This window comes from Diadema antillarum, unplaced genomic scaffold, assembly GCF_040938485.1.
Source record: "Diadema antillarum isolate AM-2024a unplaced genomic scaffold, OU_Dant_1.0 seq00000039_RagTag, whole genome shotgun sequence".
NCBI classification, from domain to species: Eukaryota; Metazoa; Echinodermata; class Echinoidea; order Diadematoida; family Diadematidae; genus Diadema; species Diadema antillarum.
The window spans coordinates 162,899-184,473 of record NW_027271151.1 but is presented as its reverse complement, the minus strand read 5'-3'; the positions used below and the strand labels follow the sequence as shown (position 1 = coordinate 184,473).

Sequence of the window (21,575 nt, the reverse complement as noted above, 5' to 3'; positions counted from 1 at the left end):
AGCCAACGACTAGCTGCTCTTGATGTCATGATGACAACATCATCTTGCAGTGCACCAGATGCAGTGACCCCAATTTTCATACAAACTGATCATATGCAACTGGATGACGCCCCTTTGTCTTTTCAGAGAAATGCTAAAGGAATACAGAAGATTTCTGCATCAGTATCAGTTATATGCACGATCTAAGTTTTGCTTTGTAGGATCAGAGTCCATGCATTTAAAGTACACAAGTGTGATCTCCCTCTTTCAACTCCTGTCAACCTATGCTGTTCCATTCCGGGTATAAAATGGGAGAGATCGAGGAAAAGAAAGAGGAGTGCAATATGACACACCTGAGCACAAGATTCTTCTGGGGTCTTGGCACTGCATGCATACAGAGCTGGAAGATCAAGGCAGTGGACAGGCAACCTCTCCATGTGATGCAGCAGAGCTGGAGCCAAATGAGAACTCTGCCCCATTCCGGTCTTGCCTGTGATCAGGAAGCGGGGCCGATGTGCATAAGGCTGGGAGAGGGAAGTACTGTAACAAAATGACAGCAAGCAGTCTGTCAAACTACAATCTATACATCACTTCTAACACTGCATGAGAACTTGGTAATGTCAAAGGATGTTGGTAAAAAATCTAAGACTTCATTGTAAGATTTAGATCAAAAGACATGGGCCTGCTTATTTGCAGACAAATCTTAGGCTATGAGGTAGAATGCCCAAAATATAATTGGCACATCTATATCTCATGAAACATATCTAGGCCAGGTTCCAAAACTAGAATGTCGCTATGGCGACTGGTATGCTTCTGCATGCCCCCCCCCCATATTATCGTTAAATTATGCTGTCAACAAAATTGATTATGCATGGACAGACAGACAACCCGAAAATACAATGCCTCTGGTGACACTTCATGGAGGAGGCATAAAAATATACAGAATAGTTTGCCTTAAATCATAACGAAATCTGGAAAGGATTGAAACACAGACAGGCAGACAAAACAAATGGATTTTCAACTCCAGCACCCTTCAGGATAGAGATACATAAAAAAAAGGAAAAATTTGTACACATCACATATCATGACAATCTCCTTGATATCATCAAACATCAGAAGCTATAACTCTCACAGTTAAATTTACAGCACATCCAGAAAAGTTTCCTCCTCCCTGCACCTCTATTTTCATACTAAAGCTATGACATCTAAGGCTGCCATGACATTTTTGATACCAACCTCATGAAATTGAAGAATGATCTGGCACCTGTATCTGATGAACTGTGCTTCTTGGAAGCGCAGGTTGAGAGGGGGCCGTTGAATATACTTGGCCCAACCCCATCATCAGCTTGCTCATCAGAGTTTAGCAGGTCAGCAGGAGGATCTCTGGGCTCTGCTGTTGTGATGGGGAAAAGAAGTATATAGCATCAAGTGACACAGCATAAATCAGTTGCATGACATGCAATATATTAAAAATTCTACATATTGAGAAAAAAATAGAGGAATTGCAGTTAGGACAATGAAAAATAACCATTGAACACAATATTTTCATTGTTACATTTGATGATCATGGCAGAAATTGAGGTAGGTTTTTGTTTTTCCCATTTTGCTGGCACATATAGAGTATATTTACACAAATAAAGCACCTCTAGTTTAGGACTTGCACAATAAAAGCAACATAGTGTATCAGGCCTAATGTATGAGTCCAATGTGACAATGGAGCAAGAGCTGTGAAAATGGCAATGCAGAGCTCTCTATTAACTCTGAGATAGAAAAATGCCTCCTGCTGGGTGTAAAGGCCTGTTTTCATTCCCCCCCCCCCCCCACACACACACAGGAACAAACAAACCCAAACCTCTTTAGCATAATTTTAAAATGATAACTCCAGTAAACCTCGCTTACCTCGACGTCGGATTAGCCAAATATCACTTACCTCTGAGGCAAAATGAAAGTCCTGATTGTTCCTATGGAGTTTCCGTGTGTTTAAACTCGCATAGCTCGAAAAACTAACTCAAAGTTTGGTTACCTCAAAGGGAAATCTAATGTCCCGATCTTATTTAACTTATTGTTTTTCCCAGCATGTTGCTCGAATGGAAATTGCAATCATCACTCAGCATTTCCAATTAAGAGCGCATGGACAACAAAGATATGTCACAAATCTTTTCACACTCGATTGTAAATATTCTGAGACCAGAACGATCGTGCGCCCAAAGCAATACACGGCTGGCAAGAAAAATCCCCCATTTTCTTCAGTACCGACGACTTCGAGGTATGCGAGGTTGACTGTACAACATTCACCATGGTAATAATGATTATGATAATAACAATAATACACGATTATCATGAACATCCAATCAAAATCCAACGTTAAAAGAAAAATTTGAAATGTCCCTATGGCAACTGGTATGCTTCCACTGTAGCATATTTTACTCCCAATAGGTCTACAGAACATCTTGCCAATGTAAGACAATGGTTTCACATGATTGGCAAATAATCACTTTATGGAAATAAACTAATCATTATGACAATTCTTTGAGTCATTCCCAAAATAAGGACAAAAATATTGATATTAAGCATTTTCATTCACCCTCTGACCCCACCAAATTCTTCTCCTACAGAATCTTTGTGCAGCAAGGCATACATGCATGTACCAAATTCAATTAAGCATAATCATTGAGTCATTTAAAGGTACATTAAGCTGTATGGAGAAATAATGCCTCCGGCACCACTTCGTGGCGGAGGCATAAATATTATAATTACAAAAGGAGTGTCAATTTGACCTTTGACCCTTGACCTTAGATCTCATGACCCAATTCTTCCTACGAGAATCATTGCCAGGCAATACATGTCCATGTGCCAAGGTTCATGAAGATACCTTGAGCCATTTTTGAGATACTGAGAAAAACATGAAAATTTAGCATTTTCCCTTGACCTTTGATATTTGACACCATGGTCTAAAATTTTCTATTCAGAATCTTTACCTGGTAATACATACATACATTCATACATGCACAATGACTTCATGAAAATACCTTCAGGCATTGCAGAGATTTTTTTTTTTTTTTTTTTTGGGGGGGGGGGGGGAAATAGTCAAATTTTGGAATTTGACCTTGACCTGTGATCTTTGGCCTTGAGCTTGTATGCCACAAAGTTGATTAGGTGCAGCTTTGTCCATTCATATGTACATACATATGCCAAGTTTTATTTGGATATATCTCAAATAGTACTCAAGTTATGCTGTTCACAAAATGGATTACAGATGAAAAGGCGGATGGACAAACAGACGAAGGGACGGACAGACAACCCCAAAACATAATGCTTCCGGTGACGCTTTCTGGCAGATACGTAAAAAGCAAATTCTGCACTTTTCACTGTCAGAGCTGCAAAATACCAATCCTTTTTTCCACACAAAGCTGACAACTGGAGGCAATAATATCACATACATGTATGTCAAAGCACGTAACTAGAGTTCTTTACCTGATGAAGAAGTCTTGCTTCGTACAAGGCCTCTGGGAAGACACGGTGTAGAACATTAAGTGCAGCATTAAACTGGCTGAGGAGCAATGGGCGGACACGGGCACTCAGGCTGCGACCAGGACTGACCACAGAGCGTTGGGAGGCAGGCACAATGTGACCCATGGCTCGCTGGAAGTCGCCTGCACTGACCTGAATCTCATTCACATCTAGTTGAAGTTTCTCCTTAGAAGTATAGATCTGGGGATAACGACGCCTCAGGGCAAACAATGCGGCCTCAGTGCACAAAGCCTTTAGGTCAGCACCACAATAACCTGCAGTTTGTCCAATACAACAGAACAGTGAGTAACTGCTCCCAAAGTTATATTATGTGCTTTGGTCTCATACATATAAAATAAGTACAAACCTCAACTTTTCATCTGGAATCAAGTATTACTTCGTGAAAAGAAAGAACATTCCCTCAACATGGAAAAGGAAGAGCAGTCCAAAGCTGCATACATTTGTGGAAGAGACAGGTTAAACTATAAATGTCACTATGGTAAACTGGTATGCCTCCATCACATCGCATTATTCTCCCATAGGTCTGTTGTATATTTTGACAGTGCAAGACAAGTTTCACATGATTGGTAACATGTGACAGGTATTACATGTATACATTAAGTTTCATGAAAATACATTCTGGCATTGCAGAGATATAGGGAATATCATGCAATTTTAAGAATTTGACCTTGAACATGTGCACCCAAAACTTGATAGGCACAGCTTTATCCCTCATACATACATATGCTGAGTTTCATTTGGATACATGATTATCCTCAAAATCGATCACAGAAAGACAGACAATCCGAAAACATATTTCTGCTGACAGTTCGTGACAGACGCATAAAAACAGACAAAATTCCATAATTTAATTTGTACATGATGACATTAACAGAAGCTCATAAAACATGCAAGTCTGACACAGAATGTGCCCAAATGTTCTTGCAACTGGAACTCTAGAGGAAGTATTTGAGATTATAACAAAAGTAGATTGTGTCTATGAAGTATGTGCTCTTCTGTAATGTTGTGAAAGGTTATTCATGACTCTTACCAACACATCTCTCTGCCACTTCAACCAGGAACGGCTGAGCCAACTGCGGGTTCCACTGACTGGTGTGGATAGTTAGGATGCTGGACCTTGCCTGTGGAAGAAATTCAGACAAATCTGTCAGGAATGCTATAACCTTAGAGATCCATGCAAGAATACACCAAAGCAGACTAAATGGAGGTGGAGGGATAGGGGAAAAAGCTACATAATGTTCATGCCACATGCCAATCTTTCAAGAAATTGTGCAAGAATTCTATCAAAACTATTCAATTCTTCACTTTGAAGCTTACCTCTAATGAGGGCAATGGGAAAAGGAACTCCCTGTCAAAACGACCAGGTCTCCTGAGTGCAGGGTCAATGGCATCAATTCGGTTAGTGGCCCCAATGACCACAACTTCTCCTCGGCTGTCGAGGCCGTCCATCAAAGCGAGAAGGGTTGACACAATGGAACTGTGGATCTGATCCTGGCGGCTAGACCGAACTGGTGCAAGTCCATCAATTTCATCGAAGAAAATGATGGATGGTCGCATGGTAAAAGCCTGATGCAGAGCAGAAAATATAACTGGCAAAGTGAAATAGCTCTCTGCACAAAGCACATATCTTTAAAGTTGGAAAATATTAGTCCAGCTACTTTGACTCCAAATCCATCTGGACCTGATTATAATCATGTTATCGCTGAGATTTATGGTTTTGCCACGTGCCTAATGCCTCTATAGTCTTAACACATTCGTAGACATACATCTGGCAAACCTTTCAAATGAAACATGGCTATAAAATAATCCAAAATCCAAAATCTTAAGTCTTCAATAACACTTGTCAGAGCAATACAGTGTCACACCATCTGTTTACAATGGAAGAAAAAGAGGACACATCACTGGCTTTCAGCATTCCTCACCTGGTCAAACAGAAGCCTCAGCTGACGTTCTGACTCCCCTACCCATTTGCTGAGACAGTCTGCACCTTTCCTCATGAAGAATGCCACTCTCTTGTTCCCCTGTCTGCACTCATTGGCCAGTGCCCTTGCCACAAGAGTTTTCCCTGTACCTGGAGGCCCATGAAATAAGACACCCCTTGGCGGAGATATCTTGAAGCGCTCAAAAACCTCTGGATACAAGAGTGGGAAGACGACCATTTCTTTAAGGGCTTGGACGTGTGAGCCTAAGCCACCGACTGAGTCAAAGGTCACCTACAGAATAAAGAAAATGTAAACTTGAGCAACACTAAATCTTTAAATGAATAAATCTTTAAATTCTTAAAATCTTTTAATTTTTTGTGAGATACCAAGAAACCACTTATGAAATAGTACAGAGCATACAATTATAAGAGGAATTCAAAGTTTATTTGATGAAAATCGGTTTTGGAATGGCTGAGACATCGAAAACTAAGTAAAACAAAGCAATCTTAATGGAAGGTGGGTCCCACCTTTTATTCTAATTGCTCTCAGCAATTTAGAAAACAATTTTCATCAAATAAACACTGAATTCCTCTTGGAATTACATGCTCTTTAATATTTCATCAGAGGTTTCTCATTATCTCACTCAAAAATGTGAAAAACCTAAAGTTTGGTCTCAACCAAAACTATACAATCCCCTAAGGGTAAACAGTAACCAGATGGTGTATAAAATTCCTCATAAATGCACAGTATTTTGGCTAGAGAAATGAAGAAAACATGTATAATTAATATTGAAATATTGAAAAGATTTTTTGCCAACAATCTTTGTCTTACCGATGTGTCAATATTCATGGGATCCACATCTGCAAGACTACTGCCAATTCGCTGCCTGTCTTTTAGTACTCCACTCGCCAAATCCTCAGGATTCAGGTTCATGGGTAAACATCTTGAACACACACAAACAGCAAACAATACACAACATTTATCGCAAGCATAATTTCAAGTGAATTCTAGGAATGAACATGGTGTACAAGGGTTGATATTGCCAACTAAGACTATTACGCTGACAACAACAGGGTAGGTTCTACTGTAAGGGATGGCTACTCAAGGGCTCCAACAAGTGACATTCTTGCCACTGTATTTGATAAATTTAACATACATATATGAAAACACTCGTGTTTACTACATTTTGTTTTCATTTCACAATATTTGCATATCCCTGTTCATTGTCATTAATGGTCTTGTTCTTTTGGATGGGTTAGTATTTCCTGATGATAATTGCCTTTGCACCGATTAGGGGAGAAAAGAAATATGACTGCAATAACGTCTTAATAGGGAGCTTTAGATTTTAGACGCGCGGACGTTCAAAGGAAAAAAAACATGTTCTGAGCGTGCGCAGAAGCGCGCGTCAAGTCGATCTATTTTTAGCTTGCATCGCCTGAGTTTTTCACTACGCGTACTGGGCTATTTTTACGTCCGCACAGTTTGCAATGTAGAGAACTACTTCATGCACTGATCATATGGGGGCGCGATTCTATTTTTTTAACGTCGCGTCCCAGGGTAATCTAAAGTTACTTTTCAACGTGACGCAGGGGAGAGGAGAACGTCCAGCGCACTCGTCTCAAACGTCCGCGCGTCAAAATCTAAAGCTCCCTAATATAATAGGTAAAACTTCCTGCAGTCGTAAGAAATTTAGCCACAACAGAAGTTAGGCAGTTAGCTTTTATAAACAAGGACATCAATAAAAAAAAAAAGGTGTTGTGTAGTTAAAGGGGAATTCCATCCTGATATTCTTGCTTTGTATGAAAAGGAGATCAGTGATTTTGTTCTTTTTTTTTTAAAGGGGGGGGGGATTGACACACACAAGAAAGTTATGAACTGTTCAAAGTTTGGAGAGTAAGACAAATTGGCAACTGTGTGACAGATGTTGAGCAATTCTCCATTCCGTTTGTACACAAAAAGTCAAAAAAATTTTTTTTCCTCACAAGAATCTTTTTTTTTTTCCAGATCTGTTCTTGGTATATGACAAGAGAAATACATTTTTGTGTGTTCTCCTCAGTGGGTAAGTTCTGTCTGTGGCAAAATATTTGAGAAAAATGTAAATTTGTGAAGTTTTGGGTACACAACAAATGGAGAGCAGCTGAACACTTACGTACATCACAGGTTGTCGATTTGTCTTATGTTTTTTAAGTTTTATCAGTTCAAAACTTTTCTGTGTGTATTCTTTTGCAAGGTGCTACATAAGCGACTGCCTGGGGTAAGTGAAAATCCCGAGTTGGGCAAGTGTTTTGGAACAATAAAAAAAAAAATACTTCCCCAGTGATTTTTACTGTTTAGTGACCTTACGACCAGTGCCAGTGTGCAGCATTGTCTAATGAGTTTAAACAAAAATTCAATGTGTGCTATTTATTCAAATGACTGTGTTTCATTGAGTCTTTATGGCTCGACTTACAGATTTCTGTATCATTTTCTTATATTTTCCGACTTTCATTTTGGACAAGTAAAATTCAAGTACAAGCAAGTGTTCTGCAACAATCTGAAAATCTGCTTGCCTGACCATGCAAGGGGTAAAAAAAAAAAATACAAATATGTAGCACCCTGCTTTTGTTACCCAAATTTTCACTGATATTCACCTTTAATTTTTGTTTCATACAAAGCAACATAATATCAGGATGTACACTCCCTTTCAATGATTTTGCAGATTCAGTACAAATTTTATGCATCTACCTGTTTCTTGCTCGAGCCATACTCTTATTCTTCCTTCGCTCAAAACGACGCTCATCATCTGAATCATCAGAGCTTGTAGAAGAAAGATTGTGTGCAGCATGATGCTTCCTGCAATCCATAAAATTAGATGAATTTTGTATCACAACGTAAACAAGTTTATCTCTAATATTCTCAGACAATTTGATCAAATCCATCTTGACAACCCCCGTTACAGAATTCCACCTGATTTTCAGACTTTTACATTCGAACAACTATAAATTGGTTATACTGGGTACAGAGTTTCAGAATTTATAGTGATCAGAATTAAGGAATGAGAATGTTCTCAAAATTTATAACAAATCACAATGAACAAGGCTGATGATGTAGCAACTTCACATTAAGAATGGATAAGTGGGGGCTCAAGGAAGCAGAAAAAAAAGAAGAAAGCATGCATAAATTCTACACAGGTAACCTTTTTAAGCAAGCGATATTGTGATGGATTGCATTGCTACATATCTGAAACATGTGAACCTCCTATTCATGCATTCTTATGGTGAGCCCCCACTCATGCATTCTTATGGAGAAACTGCTACCTTGCTCAGTAGGCGTTTTCACATCAGCCCGATAAAAATCCAAGCTCAAGATATTTTTTAATTTCCCAAGTCAGAAAATAGCGCGCTATTTCGAAACATCGGGCTGATGTGAAAACGCCTAGTGTAACTTGTTTGGGGTTTTCAGAGAATTGAATTCTCTTCTCAAGGACAACAATTTATTCCACAATTTATCTAAACACGATTTGGCAAGCCGTACTCCGGGGTACTGTCGGAACCTGGGGTACGGCATTGTGTGGCACCATCTTATGTCCATTATCATATAGTCATGTAATATTGTCATTGCAACTATTTTCTCATCATCAGTGCTGGCATAAATCGGCACACTTTGTAATCGTTGAAATTTTGCCTTTTCTTTGTGTGAAAACCTTTTTGAAAAGGAGAAATACTCATCTTAATAAACAGTGTTATCTTTCATGTTATGTCATTCGTGCAATTTGTTCTGGTCTAAAGTTATAGTCCTAACAATAACATACTCCGGATCTAAAAGTATGATGCATTTCCTTGAAGAATCATCTATTCATCACATAAAAATTAGTCGCTCTTTTACAAGATCACTCTCCATAAAATCTACTCTCCAAACACATCAGCATTTGGCACTATCATATTGTATCCTAATGCACTTATGCTACTCACACTGCTAGACTCCATAAATTACATGCTGATGGTCTGATGTTGTTGTATTGAATGCATTGTAGGCAGTTATGAGTTGATAAACTGTTTAAACCACAAAGCCCTACCTTCTCTGGAGTTGAGGGCTTCTCACTGGTGTGAGGTGTTTCTTGTGCTTGAGTCTATGACGTCTTAGCGGGGAGTGAGGGTTGATGAACTCTTCGTAGTTCTTGGGCCTCCTCCTTTGAGACTCTGTAACAGAAAGATTAATATCATGTTTGCACCCTAAAGGCTTCTTTGTCCATTCCTTTTTTATTCTATCTTGTCAATCTATCAGGGCAATCATGAACTTACCACTATGTCTCCAAAATCATTTAGAACATGGGCCAAGTAGTGTGGGCTAGCTAGAATGGAAAAGCAGAGTGATACCAGAAGTTGGCATCACAACCACTGATAAAATCAAACTCACTGATAAAATCCAACTGACGCGAACCTGCAACAAGATGACGTCTGCTACCAGCTGAATAATTTTACTACCATTGATCCCTGACATTTTCCTGGCCCTGTTGCTAGGTACATATTGCCCACATAAATCTTTTCTTCAGGCATGTAATGTCTCAAGAGTTATATCACATTTTACTTCTGGAGTCTCCGAAAGAGACTACATTGAGAGACCTGCTTTGCACACGCTCAGTTATATCGCTTTTCTGTGCTAAGTTATTAGGAAGTAACTTCCCTATTGCAGTCGAATTATCTGCTTGTTTATCACGTTTTTTGCGGTACCAACGGATGTAGGATCTAGCAGTAGAGGAATTTATTTTTACACAATCTCCCTGGATCGTGCTACAATCTCCGTGGTGCTTAGCTAATGTGTAAGCAGAGCTTCTTTATACTTGTTGCATTCAACGTAGTCACGCGGTGTCTAAATCGTGATGGAGGCACAACAACTGCATCATACGGCTAAAGTGGAAATCAGCACTGTACACCAAGAACCACAGCATTCTACTCCCGCAACGGCAGCTACGACAGACAAAAAGACAAGCCGAGAAAGAAATCTACGAAATCGAATACATATGTACAAACAGGGCAGGTAAAGCGCCACAATCTGCTGTATTAAAGAACGGCCCAAAGATGGCCAATAAGTCCTAAGATGTTCAGGACAGACTTACTAAGATGGAAAATCCCCTCATCAAGTGATCAATGCGTGGAAACTGGCATCACGCCATTTTGTGGCATACGAAGAGGCGCAAAGCGCCGGGCCATGTGATGTTCCTATGGAAACAAATTTTCAGCAGTGCGGGGAGCCACACAAGCACGACATGGTCATAGACCAAGCTGGCAAGAAAGAAGGCAAATTTGCTACCAACAAGGCAGACATACTAGATATTCCTGTCCTCGCAGCAAAGTTTGCAAAGCAGAGTGACACTGGGCAGCCAGTCAATGAGGACATAGCTAGCTCTACTACCTACCTCATCAGCCATCTGCTAGAGGAAAAAGAGCTGGAACAGATTGCATATACAAGTATGTACCCAGCCCCAGCAATTGTGTCTACCTTGCTACTCCGAGGGTAAACTGCCTGATATGGGATAATCTACCGCAACACACTCACAGCAGAGATGCTAAATTACGACGCATGAAGAAGCCATTGATGAAGGGGCTTAGTTCCCTAATCCACTCCTTTCCATCAACTTGGCTGACTGACACACAGCACGATGCACTGGTGTTGCTGTGCAATGCTAATTTTGAACTCGGTTCGTTGAGAAAAGAGCTCATCAAGTTGGACATGGCCGCTACTTATTTTCACCTTTGCAAGCCGACCACACTAGTTACTAAATTCCTGTTCAGTGATGAACTGGGGAAAGCAGATGAAAGACCTGAAATAGGAACAGAAAGCCGCATCAGGTGTGATGAGAAATCCAATCAAAAGCATGTCACGTTCACAGACCTACCACCCTTACAGGGCAGCAGCTTTCTCTTTTTCTGGACTGCAAGTTCAGGGGCTTCAATATACAGACCAAGAGTTGGCGGTAGCAGCAGGCCTTTTAACCCTAACTAGGCCGACGTTCCGCGCGATGTATCGCCATCGCAAAAAGCTATCGCTGCGATGTTTAATGACTTTTTTCTTTCTCCCACATCTTTTGACACCAAATTTGCGATGCCCGGGTGCACGGTTCTGAAGTTACGCATAAATGTGTACATGCATGTCATATCCAAAATTGCTCAAAAACATGAATTTGTGTACAATTTCAATGCAAACTGTGCTTACAGGCATATTTCATAAAAGCATGATTATTTGGGGGTTTTATTGATTAAAATCAATTCATAACATATCTTCTTGTTCGGAACAATGTCGCAGACAAATTTAATACAAAAAAACAATGAAAAAATAAAGTAAAAAAAAAACCCCAAAGAAATACATAAGAAATTAAAAAACAATAAAATACTTAATAAATTTTTCCGATGGCAATTTTTTTCTCTTACAGTTGCTAAGGACACTAAAAAGAATATTTACACAAAAAAGTGCCTGTTTTGAGGTTTATTGAGTGATTTATACCAAACTGTCTGATTTAATGCATCATTATGCATAAATTAGCATAATTTAGCATAAATGACAATTTTCTGAAAAATTAACTTCATGGTGCTTTAGATGACGTCATCTAGGCAATGTGTGTGCCAATTTTTGTCACGATCACACCTTCGATTGCCAAGATCTGGAGGGGGGGCCTCCCAGGCCCCCAGCTCTATCATCTACCTACTATAGCCCGATCTAGTTAATTAAAGGCCAGCGCTTACAGGGGGACACAGCACGCAGCCACACAGCAAGTGGCCTCCCCCTGGATCTCGGCCGTCAACTGTGCGATCGTGGCAAAAATCAACATGCACATTGCCCTCTCTAGAAATGAATCATTTATTTTTCTAAAAACATGGTTGTTTCCTCTTAATTATGCAAATTATGCTAATTTATGCATGTTTTTGTGCATCAGATGTTACACTCAAAATTCTAATTCTAGCTTCAAATGGGTTACTTTTTTTTCCTCTCTCCACATGTTTTTGTAGTTCTACAAGAAAGTTCTGTAATAAACCTTTGCATGATGATGGGAGCAAGTATCTCACAACTGCTCTCTTAAAGAAATGACCGGACAAGGTACTGTAAAAGTGGTTTCTTTCGCGTACAGATACTTTCGCGGTTTCCATCGGTGCCGACTTTTTCGCGTGTGTTTAAATTCGCGGTCGGCAAAATCTGTGAATTCAGTCAGCAAAAACTGTTTTATTTTGCGCATGAAAACCCAAACTATAATCCAGTCATTCTTTTATTTATTAAATGGAAATTAAAATTAAATGTAGGCTTACCTGAAATCCCATCTCTCGAGTACTTTAGGCCTATAACATGCTTTTACCTACATTGTGCAGTATCGCTGAGTGTGTTGACCATAATCTTCGTGTGTGCATGTGCGCAATAGCGTTGTCATATAACAAGCAGCGAGTTCAAAACATTAACATGTTTAAACATGTTAAATTCGCGGTTCAACCTCAAAGCGCGAAAAGTGGGAAAATAAAACCACCGCGAAAGAAACCACTTTTACAGTAGACAACTTACCCAATTGGTAAATGACAAATCATAAGAGCCATTTCTTTCTTCTATTGTAGCAAATATGATTGCTGGGCTTCAAAATCTCAATGTAGTCTCTTTTTGAGACTCCAGAAGTAAAATACAAAGATTACATGACAACTTACCTGCTTGAATTTGATCTTTATTTTATGAGGGAGTTGTACAAATAGAATACATTCCCTCTTTCCCAAAGTTTTTAAACTTGATGTTACGTTCTCAACAATCTTTAAAATTATCAGCAGCCATACAGTTGTATTTGATGCTCTGAAAAATGATGGCATGTGTGAAAAGTGGGTCTCTCAATGTATGCTCTTCCTACAACTTCTTGTAAAATAAAGATCAAATTTTAAACAGGTAAGTTCTCATTTAATCTTTCTATGATATTTGAAGAAAAAGCTTCATTGTCATGTGAAAATGGCCAAAAAGAGGAAGTTATGGAATTCCTTTGCAATGTCTTGCTATTGTTAATTATAGCTGAGTATAGGCCAGGGTGCGGGAAAGCTACAAACAATACAAGCTGATAAACAGTATGGCAATTAAATACCTTTCTAAAATTGCCTTTCAAAAAAACTGTCAAAAGAACATCCCAATGTGTTGTTTGATACCTTTACAACAAATAATGGAACCATCTGCAGACTATCTCACCTGAAAGAGGTGCAGAATATCTGTCAGTAATAGTGCGATGTTGGCGAAGCGAATACTGTGGTGTGTGTTCTTCTTCCTCTCCTGTATATACAGGTATAAATAAACCACACATTTTGTATCAGACAATTTATCACATGTATCATAGAAATATGCTATGGAATCTCAAGGACTTCTTCTTAAGGGTATCATCATCCATTGCTCTGAATTGATAAAAATGGAGTACCACCAATCCCAACTAGAACATGCATTAGAATGATAGTAGATGGAGGTGACCTGGCAAAAATATCAGAAAACAATGCATACAAAATGGACACAACTGCAATAACCGGGGGAAAAAACACACGCACACACATAAACAAAAATCAAATGGAAACTGGCAACAGATCTTTATTGTGACTTCATATATTGTGACTTCATATAATAGATAATGCAAAAAAAAAAATATTGTAATAAATCTTGGACACCAACATTGTTTTTCTATCATTTCACTCCTAATTTTTTTTCGAAGTTAACTTCAATAGTGTAAATTCTCACACAAACAGAATAAGAACCACACATAAACTATGAAAATATGGGACATCTAAGGCTCACATATTTTCATGAAACAGAGACAGCAACCAACTAAGCAAGTTATATGTGGTGATGACATCATTAATATATCACTACCATCACCTACAGACTGACCTTCACTATCATCTTCATCAGAATCATCTTCATCAGAATCATCTTCATCGCTATCATCCTCTTCATCCTCATCATCTTCCTCTTCTCCTTCTTCCAGCTCCTTTGTCTTTTCTTGTTCTCGCTTCTTTTTACTGATATGACGATTCTTGATACGGGAATACATGTCAAGACCAGATTCACTCTGAAAACAAAGAAGGTTGGAACCTTATGAGAAATTTATATTTTGCATTCAAATAAGAACAAATGACATAATCTGGTATACAATATTCATCTTTTTACCTCATTACACTGTAAGTGAACATTACTGATGATGTAAGGAAAAGTAACTTTTTTTAAATAAAAAAACAATAACAGCTTGTGCAATGTCAAATGTAAACTAGAAATGTCCCTATGGTGACTGATATACCTCTCCCATATTGCATTATTTTCCCAATAGGTCTAACGTAAGTAATACTGACAATGTGAGACAACAATATTACATGATTGGCAAATAATCATTATCTGGTAATCATACATCAATTTTCATGTCCACTCATACACACATACTGTATGTCAAGTTTCGTTTGGATACCTCAACAATTCTTAAGTTATATCGTCCACAAATCAATTGTGGACGGTCAAACAACCTGAAAACATAATGCCTCTGGCACCAATGCTGGAGGCATTGAACATAATGCCCAACCACAGAAAAATAATCTGAAGATAAACTGACAGGCTATTAATAAAAAGTATAATTAAAAATATAAACAAATACATAAACTTGCTTACTGCCCAAACATTTATGGTCACAGACATTCAGGTACTGTACGAGCAGAAATTTCTACATGTACAAACAATTTTCTGAATTGCTATTGTACTTATCAGAAATCTTTTTGCATGTTGTTAATTGAGCAGGTCTAGTAGTTTGTTACTTCACCTTTCACAAAATAAGAATAAATAACAAGCGATATCAGTACTGAGTGTTTTTAGTAGGTAATTCCCTGTACATAAACATGTTAGGCCCACTCAGCATGCTAAACTGACAACAGTTACCAAATGGGCAAAAGCCAATGCTGGCATGGCTTGATACATTTTTTTTTTTTTTGGGGGGGGGGGGGAATGATATTTTCGCAGTTCAAAGGAGAATCTCGAAAATATAAAACTACTGCAAAACCAGAATTGTTCATGTGCATGTTAATTTCACAAATTTTATGAGCCAAAAATCTCAAAATTGAAATGTACGCATAAGTTTTTGTCTACACTATTATGCAATGAATGCCACACTATTATGCATTAAATGCCAGTGGCAATATGCGAAAATTTCATGCTACAAAAAGGTCCATCAGCTCCAACTCAAAAAATTTTGTACCACAAACATTTCTCGTTTTCCAGTTCAGACAAAATTTCAGCCCGTACAGTATATGCAGGGGAACATTTGTGACCCGCTACAACAAAAAGGTCCTACAGTCACGCACGGTCGAAGCCGTGAAAATCGAGTTTGAAGTCAGAGCATTAAAATTGGTCAAAACTTACGATTTCTGATTTTGATATATTATTGGAGTCTAACATGTCTTCTTTCATCTGTAGAAATTTTGAAGTAAAATGATCAAAGGAAAGATAAAAAAACAGCGTTTTTCTGAGCCATGTTTTATGGCGTTTCAACGAAGCAGAAATTGGTTCGAAAATTTGAATTGAGCGCCACAGATAGGTTCCGCCCCTAACAACGACCAGAGTGATCTCATTGGTCAGTTTGCTGTTTGCTGCTAACCGAAGCGTGAAGCTCGCACACTGCCCAGTCGACTGGTGTGCGCGGGCGGGGTGCGCTATGATCAGCCGCTTCTCACATCCTAGTCATCGATTGGTTGGTGAGGAGACCGCCGACTCTGATGTGCTTGAATGAACTCTTCGGGGGTTGCTAGGGCATACCTTCTATTGTCCAGAGGTGAAAACTGACTTGCGTGTCCCTTGATCGCGATTGCGTCGAAAGGAAGACTTTTAGGGCATTTTTCTCGAAACAGTGATTTTCCAGACGTCTCGACATGCTCTCTTTTAAACATCGATATCTCCGCAGCCGATTATTTTTATAAAATGTGTTATATATCAATTTAAAGCAGAGAGATTAGGGGATTATATCATGCAATTTTCAAATAATCGATCTCGCCCGACTTTAGGATCATTTTGTTGTAGCGGGTCACATTTGATTTGCTCCATGTCCACATATCAGCTGCTTTACTAAACATCACACAGGACACCTACCTCTTTTTCCTTTTCCTCATCTTCTTCTTCATCATCCTCATCATTGTCAGATTCTTGTTTCAGAGGCGGACGGATTTGCCTCTTTTTACCAACAATAACCTCCTCAGGACTTGGATTGGTACCACCCGCTAGCATCATTTCAGCTGAGAAGAGCAAAAAACATAGATCATATCATTAATAGAAGTATGTACTTAGTTCATGTGTAACAACTACACTATGTTAACACATAATCTCACAGCACGTAATCAATTACACAGCTTTAAAGAGAAACCATGAATGCTCATGTCGAATTTAACAGAGCACTATCATACATAAGATACTGTTTTTATGAAAGATAAACATAGAATAGCATACTTTACTTGAAATTTCACTTAATTTTTATGAAACAGTTCTATATGTCTCATAAAAATTACAAATCCAAATTAGACATTTTATTGTCTCACAATTCTTCTATTAGTGTCAACATTCAAAAAAGAAATCATAAAAGCAATGTTCTTGTCAACTAGAAATGTCCATTGCCGCGCAGTATGATTGTATCCCCTGGCACTAGCAGCAGCTTTTGCTTCATCTTCACGTCTGGCTGCAGGATAGCCGCAAATGCCCCAGTCACACAGTTGCTCAAACAATGCTCTGCATCCGGCGTTGCATAGCAAAAAGTGTAATTTTTAAATGGACTTTTTGGATGCAACGATGGACGAAGGGGATTGTTTGAGTGACTGTGTGACTGGGGCATAAAATGTGATATTTGACCATGTATAAGGAACGTCAGGAGGAGCATCAAAAACTGGAAGAGTAAATTATGATGTACACTATATATAATCTGCAAGAAGTCAGTCTTAAATGTGACTGTCGAGTGCATGCTAGACAGCAACCAATATGCCACATTTGACCTGTAAAAGTACATGTACAATGTGTATGGTACTCCTTACAAATCTGAATGGAATCAACTGAAAAAAAAAATAGGTGACTGCCGGAGAGGAAGCAAGACAAAAATTAATATCTGATATTTATCCCTGTAAAAAAACAGAAGTGGATCCATAAGAGCATTGCATTAAGAATAGACACATCCAAAATCTTTCGACTTGTAGCTCATATCATGGTAGACCTTCACACCAAATTTGATCAACATCCGCTAAGAAATGTAGCCTATAGAGTGCACACAAACCATCCAACAACGATATGTGACCATGCATCACAAAACCAACAAAAAGTCGCATGTACTGATTTTGTGTTAGGACTGAAAATAGGTGAAATGGGTCAACCCAGTTAATCTTGAGTTTTTCATGTTTCCTGAAAGAGCAAGTCTTCTTCTACGCTAAACTGAAGTTTGGGATCGTAAAACGAACAGGAACTTGTGATTTTAGCAGTTTTTCTCGAACAATTTTTGGTAGAATAGTGTGATCAAGTGTGTCCTGTACAGTCCTTTTTCATTTCTTAAGAATTCTGTCCATACTCTTCACTCTCAACTCAACTCAACGCAACTACAGTTGAACCTCTCGTATCCGGACAAGTCGGGACCGGGGCTCATCCGGATAAGGGATTTGGCCGGATACGGGAGACTCAATGCTTTATACATGTACATATACAGACACATGTACTGATGTAGCCCATTGTAGTACCACATGTAGTAATGTGTATACTGCAACCTTTTCATTGTTACATTTGGGGATGTTTGGGGATGTTGAAATATCTGGAGGTAAGCAATTTGGAAGGAAATTTGATGTAATGTATGTTAATCATGTTGGAAGTAATATGTAATTCATGTGTGTTTGGGTAGGAGTTGTCAAGGAGTTGGGAATCCCCCTTTCCTCCCGTAATTATTAAAAAAAAAAAAAAAAATCACCGCGAGATTGCGTCCGTATAATAGAGAGATCCGGATAAAGGGAGGCCGGATAAGAGAGGTTCAACTGTACTTTGAAAAGAATTATGCTATTGCTTTGAAAGTTGGCATTAATCATCTACAGGATGTGTTGAACCATGCTCAATTTCAACTTAATCTGATAATCCCTTCATTGTTGTTGGTTAAGAGGTTAACATCTCGTTTTTTGTTCCATTCATCGCCATCTAGCCTGGTTTGGTAAACATTAAGCGCTTCAATAGACGCTGTACTTCAGAGCCTCTTTTCTCAGTTCAAACTTTCCAAAGTACGTGCTTTCTTTCCAATATTAGGATTTGGTTAGGAGAGTCCATTTGAATTGAGTTATACAACATTTTAAAGCTTTAAGTGTGCTCTTTCAGAATCTGCTCTTAAGTAAATATCCATATCTGGCGACTTTTTGTTGGCTTTGTGATGCACGGTCACATATGACCTTTGACCCTATAAAAGATGGAGCACTGGGGGCAGCAGATCCAAAATCTATAGGCTTGTAGATTAAATCATGGTAGACCTTCATACCAAATTTGCACAAAATCCGTCATGAAAAGACAGCAGCAGCAGCGACGGCAGCGGCGGCGGCGGCGGCGTAACACTGCTGAATCCAAAGTATCCTCCGGCATACATGCAGGGGGTACAATGATTTAGCACCACTCCTAGCTTGTTAAACTCTGCAACTGTAAAATGTGATGGATTTAGCGCATACTTTTTTCATTTCAATTTCAGAAAGAAAACTTCAAGAAGGTCTGTGTGCATGGAATTAAGACTTGTGAGATGACTAGATCGAGCCCCCCCCCCCCCCCTGACAATTTTCACGATAAATCTGTAATGTAAAAATCTCTGGCCACAGCGTTTCATGACTTTTTCCTTTTAAGTCTTGCCCAACTTTTGAGACCAAATTTGTGACGCCCGGGTACGCATTTCCGAAGTTATGCAATATTTTGTAAGTGCACGTCAGACCCAAAATTACTCAAAAACATGATTTCATGTACAAATCCAATGCAAATTCTGTTCCTAGCCCAAATTCATAAATGTATCATTATTTTTACTTTTACTGTTTAAAATCAATTAATTTCATGTTATTTATGATCATAATAGTGTCGCCAATAATTTCCATCAAAAAAAGACAAGTCAAAAACAATGCAATACAAAAGAAATTTTAAAAACAATGAAATATGTAAGAAAATTTTTTTGATACCGTCATTTTTTTTTAATGTACATTCAATAAGAATCCTAAAAAGAGTACCTAGACCAAAATTTAGGAGTTTTGGGCCTTAATCTACAGATTTACAGCCAATTTGTTTATTTCATGCATAAATTAGCATAATTAATCAAAAAGAAATTTGAATAATCGCGGGATAATCACCTATTCAGTTTCGTAGATTACGTTGTTGGTGACACGCGTGCCAATTTTCCTCGCGATCACACGGTTAACGGGCACAATCTTGGGGGGCATCAAAATAGCCCAATCTTTTTAGGGTTAAGCCAAACGCTCATTCTGCAACTTGTATCTAGCGATCTAGAGAGATCTTGCCAGAGAAGGACCAATCTCCTCCAATCAGTGAAAAGTCACTTAATGGGCACCCGAATGGTTGTACCTGATCCCCACAACTCACATTCGCAGGGATGGTGTCAGGAGTGGTCACCAGGTTTTCAACATGATGTATAATTTCGCAACCTCTGACTTCGGTCGGGCACACTCGCAAGCAGAATCACATAGCATACCAAGATCGCCTCAATCGTATGATATCGGACTGATTTGAGGTTAACTGGTGCGATTCACACTGAGCTGAGCAGAGGTCGCTATCAATTCACAGAGGTATAAATCCCACACTATCACAGTGGGAATTTGGCTTTTAAGTTTTGAGACTTTCAAAAGGATAGTATCTTTGTATTATACATGTACATGTATGCTTTGAATTTAGCAATGGAATCAGTTAGGTCAAAGAACGTACTTAGTAAGTTCTGGTTCATTGTGCCATAGATCTGTTTACGGGCTCGCCTGCTGCGCCGGATTCCATCCTCATCCTCATTGTTCTCAATCACATCCACCAGGCCATCACTTGTCAGACTGCGGTACTCTCTGGATCGTGTTAATACAGCCTCTTTCCTCTCTTGGGATAAGACAGGTGTGGGAGGAGACTGATTCATAGAGGTGGAAGGTGCTTGTCCACGGCTCACTTTTGCTTCCATAGATGTTCTGCTCCTACTGCGTGTTGAGTAGTGTTCCTGTACCCTACTTTCTGGAGTTTCCTCCTCATCTTTACGATAGCTGCAAAAGGGAAAACAAACCAGGCAAGTGCCGATATGTGTCTCGCCCACAAATGCACCACAAAACATTTGTAAAAATCTAACTTTGATTGTTATAAAGTGTCACATAATTATCATTGCAGACTTACTTCTACATGTTACCACCTCATTTTTCCACACAACATGCTCTTGCATCACAACAAGGTCTCACAGATGTTGTAGAGAATATATTCAGCTTTCAGATGATATGATTTTTTCATCACAAGCATCAGTACTTTTCATTTTATGAACAAAAGTCTGTGGCAATTACAACCTAGATTTCACACATTTTGTGTAATTTCTGATTCTGTGAGTGATGTTGGCCTGAAAGTAGACAAAGCGTGTTTGTATCTTGTCAAGCTGAAAATACAAATTGAATTGTGCTTTTTCTTTTAAATCTATATTAATCTTGTCCTATGATAATGCTATAATGATAAGATAATCTAAGGATAAAAATTGTTATACAAAATATTCAGACTTTGGAGTGTCCATGCATTCCAGTTGATCATATGCTAGTCTACGACTTTCTGCACTTTCCTTACTGAAACAGAATTAACTTTCACAGCTGTCGCCCCGCTGGCCCCGGCTAACTAGAGACCCATTGCACTGCTGTTAGTGCTGAGTAAACAGTTACAACTGCTGCACTGAATGTGCAGTGTTCATCTATTCTTCAGGGGCCTGTTGCATAAAAGTTACGATTATGGTAACTTTGCCATCCAATGGTAACTACCATGGCAACAATACTCAACAGCCAATCAAAATCAAGAATTCCATGGAAGTTACCATTGGATGGCAAAGTTATCATAATTGTAACTTTTATGCAACGGGCCCCTGATCATTTATGAGGCCGATATTACTGAAACTATACCCCTTCACAGAAT

The 21,575-nt window shown here is 38.9% G+C and overlaps 1 protein-coding gene across 1 annotated transcript in view; it reads right to left on the bottom strand.

The window, feature by feature from the left end:
• Positions 1-21,575, bottom strand: part of LOC139725402 (ATPase family AAA domain-containing protein 2-like) — a 52,371-nt gene that overhangs the window by 12,970 nt on the left and 17,826 nt on the right. Inside the window, exons 3-15 of the mRNA XM_071636479.1 lie at positions 20,361-20,677; positions 16,533-16,675; positions 14,298-14,478; positions 13,614-13,694; positions 9,487-9,610; positions 8,157-8,264; positions 6,264-6,375; positions 5,433-5,723; positions 4,828-5,076; positions 4,541-4,631; positions 3,441-3,764; positions 1,216-1,360; positions 333-519 (exon numbers count right to left, since the gene is read on the bottom strand). Of these exons, the coding sequence (XP_071492580.1) occupies positions 333-519; positions 1,216-1,360; positions 3,441-3,764; positions 4,541-4,631; positions 4,828-5,076; positions 5,433-5,723; positions 6,264-6,375; positions 8,157-8,264; positions 9,487-9,610; positions 13,614-13,694; positions 14,298-14,478; positions 16,533-16,675; positions 20,361-20,677 (2,353 nt within the window). The remainder of the gene's footprint in view (positions 1-332; positions 520-1,215; positions 1,361-3,440; positions 3,765-4,540; positions 4,632-4,827; positions 5,077-5,432; positions 5,724-6,263; positions 6,376-8,156; positions 8,265-9,486; positions 9,611-13,613; positions 13,695-14,297; positions 14,479-16,532; positions 16,676-20,360; positions 20,678-21,575) is intronic.